Source organism: Bufo bufo, chromosome 1 (genome assembly GCF_905171765.1).
Source record: "Bufo bufo chromosome 1, aBufBuf1.1, whole genome shotgun sequence".
Taxonomy (NCBI): Eukaryota; Metazoa; Chordata; class Amphibia; order Anura; family Bufonidae; genus Bufo; species Bufo bufo.
This window is the reverse complement of record NC_053389.1, coordinates 625,512,438-625,518,437: the sequence shown is the minus strand read 5'-3', so window position 1 is coordinate 625,518,437 and position 6,000 is coordinate 625,512,438. Positions and strand designations below refer to the sequence as shown.

At 40.4% G+C, this 6,000-nt stretch overlaps 1 protein-coding gene across 1 annotated transcript in view; it reads left to right on the top strand.

Annotated features, from left to right (window-relative positions):
* The first annotated feature begins 555 nt into the window (after window positions 1-555).
* Window positions 556-6,000, top strand: part of LOC120985723 — a 61,081-nt gene continuing 55,636 nt past the window's right edge. Inside the window, exons 1-2 of the mRNA XM_040413824.1 lie at window positions 556-585; window positions 3,949-4,089. Of these exons, the coding sequence (XP_040269758.1) occupies window positions 583-585; window positions 3,949-4,089 (144 nt within the window). The 5' untranslated portion in view covers window positions 556-582. The remainder of the gene's footprint in view (window positions 586-3,948; window positions 4,090-6,000) is intronic.

Genomic DNA, 6,000 nt, shown 5'->3' with positions numbered 1-6,000 from the left:
CAGCCTCTTAGAAGCACCAGCAGCTAAGTGAAGGACTTAAATGCACTGCAGAAAATTGTAGGAAATGTATAATGAAGACTACATAGAAAGCAGCAGTAGATACAGTAAATGCATAAAATGTTGATCTGCAATCCATGCTAATTATCTACATTTGTGGCTATTTAGAAAGTTGCTTAATTTTGAAGTGAGAAAGTAAATGAACAATAAAAAGTAAAGCAAATGTGTAAATAGCTTTTAATCCATTTCATTTGAATTTTATTAATGTATATAATGTATTTATCAGGTGTAAGTAGGCTACACATGTCTATGAATACTTGTCTTAACAATCTACACTGACAACCACCCTGGTCTACTGTTTCTATAAGAATTGCAGAATGATGTTATTCATTCATTGTCTGGCTACATTTTTTCCTTGGGCAGTCTGACATGCTATTTTCATATTGCAAACCTGCAAAACCTGACCTGAAGTTTATATTGTTTTCTATTTCAACAAACTGGTTATACTAGTCAAGATGACAGTATAGCAGCTATAGTAACCCACATTACCATGCAAAAGAGAGAGGAGCACATCTAGACACCTTAATGGTATGGCATTCACTTCTGACAATTGTTAAATATTTATCTGAATTTCAGATTTTTCTTTCTAAAATCTTTCATAATATGTTTACAAGTGATTAAACTGTGCTACAAATAAGAAAATGCTAGTAACATTGGGTACGTCATGTTTCTAAGTTTACTAGACCAAGCTATGGAATCTAGTGTGGTAATATAGTATGAAGTTACTAAATTGTTTTTAGTAATGGTATTTGGTATTTTCTGTCAGCATAGGAAGAAAATGTATTGTTTTTATATAGATATATCTTTTTATGTGTATTTTTACGCTACAACTAAAATGTTATACTCTGAAAATGATCTCATGTATGGTGGCTGATTTATTGTGGATTTTATTCAAGTATATTGATAACTAGTGTTGAGTGAATCGAAGTCCACAAAGAAGACTTCGATCCCAAAATTATGCTTTGTGGTAGCGAATCCATTTTCCCTGGTTAAAAAAAAAATCATACTTACCTCTGTTTGAGCACGAAGAGCCGAAATCCCGTGCGCGGTGATGTATGACATCACCACCCCAGCCGATGTGGTGACGTCATCACGGGCTGCTCAAGATGGTGGTGACCGGCTCTTCGCAATCAAATAGATAAGGTAAGTATGATTTTATTTATTTTTTATTTGACACTTTAATATTAATGTCAGATGCCGCAATCAGCGCAGTCACTGCTCCCTGTCATTGCACCAACCACTTACAAATGAATGTGCCAAACTGAATTTTCCAATACTTTGCTCATCTATACTGATAACCTATACAACTTCATGTGAATTATAGTGGCATAATGCATTTGCAAAAAGAATGACAAACGATGCTGTGCACAGAACATTGGATGCCACTCTCGCAGTATGTATGTTTTCCCTGTGTTTGCATGGGCTTCCTCCACATACTGTACTCCAAAGACTGATAGGGACCTTCACTGGAGACAGCACGTGAAAATAATGTCTATATAAATGTTATAAAATATGTTGGCGTTATATTAGAAAGAGAAGTAAAAGTATATTAATAACAAATCAGGAAAATCTGGAAATTATAGAAATTTTAAACTGCTCAGTGCTTAAAGGGTTGTACCAAGATTTCAAGTTATCTCCTATCCACAGAGTAGAACATAACAAACTGATTGGTGTGGGTCTACCCAGTGTCGGACTGGGGTACCTAGGGCCCACCAGTAAAATTTATTTTGGGAGCCCACCGTATGGATACGTTCAAATATAATAAATAATCGAACAAGTTTTTTTTATATGAACATAGGCTGGTTGAGGTGCTGTACAGTGAAGATATGTATGTAGCGCAGTAAGTCTACTGTGTTATGTGCCACTTGTGCAGGTTGTGGGAGATTAGGGGCCCACCTTGCTCAGGGGCCCACCAGGGGATTCCCCTGTACCGCTGTAGGTCAGTCCGAGCCTGGGTCTAGCCCTGAGAACAGAGGTCCTATTCCTTCATCCTGATGGAGTGGCAGACAGCACATGTGCCCTGCTGCTCCATTCATTCTCTATGGGAGCATCAGAAATAGGTGAGCGCTGTACTCGGCTATCTGTGGCAGTCCCATAGAGAATGAATGCAGTAGGGTGCAATTGTGGCCTGCTGCTCCATCAGGATGGGGGAACAGGACCCCCGTTCAAGGGATCGGTGGGGACTCACCCAATCCTGTGAATAGGGGAAACATGAAAACCTGGCCCCAGCCCTCTAACCGTGTGCTGTTTATAACAAAACCTCTATATGTGGTTTTGAAAAAGGTGGAGACATACACTGCGTGCAGAATTATTAGGCAAATGAGTATTTTGACCACATCATCCTCTTTATGCATGTTGTCTTACTCCAAGCTGTATAGGCTCGAAAGCCTACTACCAATTAAGCATATTAGGTGATGTGCATTTCTGTAATGAGAAGGGGTGTGGTCTAATGACATCAACACCCTATATCAGGTGTGGATAATTATTAGGCAACTTCCTTTCCTTTGGCAAAATGGGTCAAAAGAAGGACTTGACAGGCTCAGAAAAGTCAAAAATAGTGAGATATCTTGCAGAGGGATGCAGCACTCTTAAAATTGCAAAGCTTCTGAAGCGTGATCATCGAACAATCAAGCGTTTCATTCAAAATAGTCAACAGGGTCGCAAGAAGCGTGTGGAAAAACCAAGGCGCAAAATAACTGCCCATGAACTGAGAAAAGTCAAGCGTGCAGCTGCCAAGATGCCACTTGCCACCAGTTTGGCCATATTTCAGAGCTGCAACATCACTGGAGTGCCCAAAAGCACAAGGTGTGCAATACTCAGAGACATGTCCAAGGTAAGAAAGGCTGACACACAAGCTGAAACGTCAAGACTGGGCCAAGAAATATCTCAAGACTGATTTTTCTAAGGTTTTATGGACTGATGAAATGAGAGTGAGTCTTGATGGGCCAGATGGATGGGCCCGTGGCTGGATTGGTAAAGGGCAGAGAGCTCCAGTCCGACTCAGATGCCAGCAAGGTGGAGGTGGAGTACTGGTTTGGGCTGGTATCATCAAAGATGAGCTTGTGGGGCCTTTTCGGGTTGAGGATGGAGTCAAGCTCAACTCCCAGTCCTACTGCCAGTTTCTGGAAGACACCTACCAAGCAGTGGTACAGGAAGAAGTCTGCATCCTTCAAGAAAAACATGATTTTCATGCAGGACAATGCTCCATCACACGCGTCCAAGTACTCCACAGCGTGGCTGGCAAGAAAGGGTATAAAAGAAGAAAATCTAATGACATGGCCTCCTTGTTCACCTGATCTGAACCCCATTGAGAACCTGTGGTCCATCATCAAATGTGAGATTTACAAGGAGGGAAAACAGTACACCTCTCTGAACAGTGTCTGGGAGGCTGTGGTTGCTGCTGCACGCAATGTTGATGGTGAACAGATCAAAACACTGACAGAATCCATGGATGGCAGGCTTTTGAGTGTCCTTGCAAAGAAAGGTGGCTATATTGGTCACTGATTTGTTTTTGTTTTGTTTTTGAATGTCAGAAATGTATATTTGTGAATGTTGAGATGTTATATTGGTTTCACTGGTAAAAATAAATAATTGAAATGGGTATATATTTGTTTTTTGTTAAGTTGCCTAATAATTATGCACAGTAATAGTCACCTGCACACACAGATATCCCCCTAAAATAGCTAAAACTAAAAACAAACTAAAAACTACTTCCAAAAATATTCAGCTTTGATATTAATGAGTTTTTTGGGTTCATTGAGAACATGGTTGTTGTTCAATAATAAAATTAATCCTCAAAAATACAACTTGCTTAATAATTGTGCACTCCCTGTATAATGCATAGGATAAAACCTCTAACTGCATTCATTCATGCCAGTTTCCTGTTTTCAGAGTACCTGGGTTAATATGGAAACACCGAGGACAGGCTACAATCTCCGATCTGTGCATGCAATCTTTTTACTTCTGGTGGTCAGTTCAGTATTACTTGGGTTTAGTTACCTGAATGAGATGTATCAAAGGATCCAACTTCAGGTAAGGAACCGTGCATCTTTAGGATGCCTTCACATGCGACAGACTTTGCTGCAGAAAATATATGTGACGGTAATTGAACTCCATCATCTGAATGGGACTACGGTAGCTAAAATCCAAACCAACTCCATTCAGATGAAAGGAACTAATTTTCAGTCTCTGAAATTTTCTGCAACAAAATCTGCCGTGTTTTATGGCACACTTTATACTTATAACCTGTTGAGTAAAAGGTTTTAACAGGTTTTCGCCTTCATAGTTATAGCAGCTTGTATATAGACAAATACTGCAGATATATAAATACATATGCATATTATGTGTGACCTGTGGAGCTGCACAGGGGCCCTGCTGTCGAGATGATGACTACAAGTGGTTGTTTCTTCTCTCTATTCGATCACATGGAAGGGGCTACATTACATTCCTTTTTAGTCATATATTACAATAATTGGCAAATTAGTACAGCAGTGAAGGATTTTCTGGAGAGACATGAATAAGGTGATGTATGGCTAGCACCTAGTGGAAAAATCAGAATGCACATGGCTGGTATCTGTGCTTTGCAGACAGCAAAACATTTAAGGTTGTGTGCATTCCAAGGGCCAAAAGTTCAGCTGTAACTTTGCAGGTGCGTTTCAATATAATTTGTTCCTATTTCTACATACTTTCTAATTTCTCAACCTGTGGACCCTGCAGAACTTCAGATGCCCAAAAGGTGGCGCTCTCCTCTCTGCGTTGAGCTGCCTCACAGCCCCTCCCATCTGAGTGACAATTGTAGCATTCAACCAGGAAACCACTACAGCTGTCTCTCACAGCAAAGAGGATAGGTTGTGAAGCAACTTAATGTGTAGCACTAGCACCTAACAGTGAAGCACCGTCTCCTGGACACTTGCAGGTGCAGAATCTGTCAGAAAGTTCATATTTACACTACTCCTGATAATAAAAGCTCTACAACATGTATGTTTGTCCTGCTCTCCTCAGCCCCTGCATAGTGCTGTCAACAGTTTTGCATGGCAAAAACTGCTGACAGACTGCATTTAAGGCTATTTTCACACAGTCAGTATTTGGCAATTGTTTGATCAGCGATTTCCCTCAGAGCTTGTGAGCCAAAACCAGGTGCAGGTCAAAAACACCGAATATTTCCATTATACCATATCTCTGTGTAGCTTCCACTCCTGGTTCTGGGTAACAATTAGTGATTAGCGAATGCTACAGTACATCCGAAGTTGCTTTGTTCAAAACTTCGGATTAATACTGTACAGAGATCAGTCTCTGTACAGTATATAATGTAAGGGCTCCAATGAGCTGAAGTCAGTTATCCGCAAAGTCATGCGGAATTTTGTTGAAAAACTTTGGTAGTTGATTTTTTAACTGGAAAACTATTTTAAAGCTTGGAACTGAACTCGACTTTGGTTCCAAGGTACCCGAGTTCAATTCCAAGTTTTAAAGTAGTTTTTAGGAAAGTTTTGGAAAAATTCGATTCGCCATGGAAATTAATTTCCTACGAATAAAAAATGGCAGCTGCATATGTTACAAAGTGAAAGTAAGAGGCCCAGGAACGCGATATGACCCATAATGCCATGCAACCAGCCAATCTGCTGATATCCCTCTCCCTGTGTCACAGCCCTATAAAAGTCTCATCCGGCATGCTCTCTGTCATTTCACTGTGAGCTGAAGAGAGAGAAGAGGCAAGTGCTCATGAGCTAGGGACAGTGTTGCTGCAAATGATTAATAGAATATTGGAGAGGGCGAGGGCAGGGACAGTGTAGGGAGACTGTTTAGAGACTGTAGGGAGACTGCAGGTTGAGTGTTTATTCGTGTGCATGATGTTCTACGGCACCCACATTAAGAGTTAATCCGTTTTTTTACTCATACAGTTAGTGGGGGAGATTTATCTAAGCTGGTGTAAAGGAAAAATAGCTT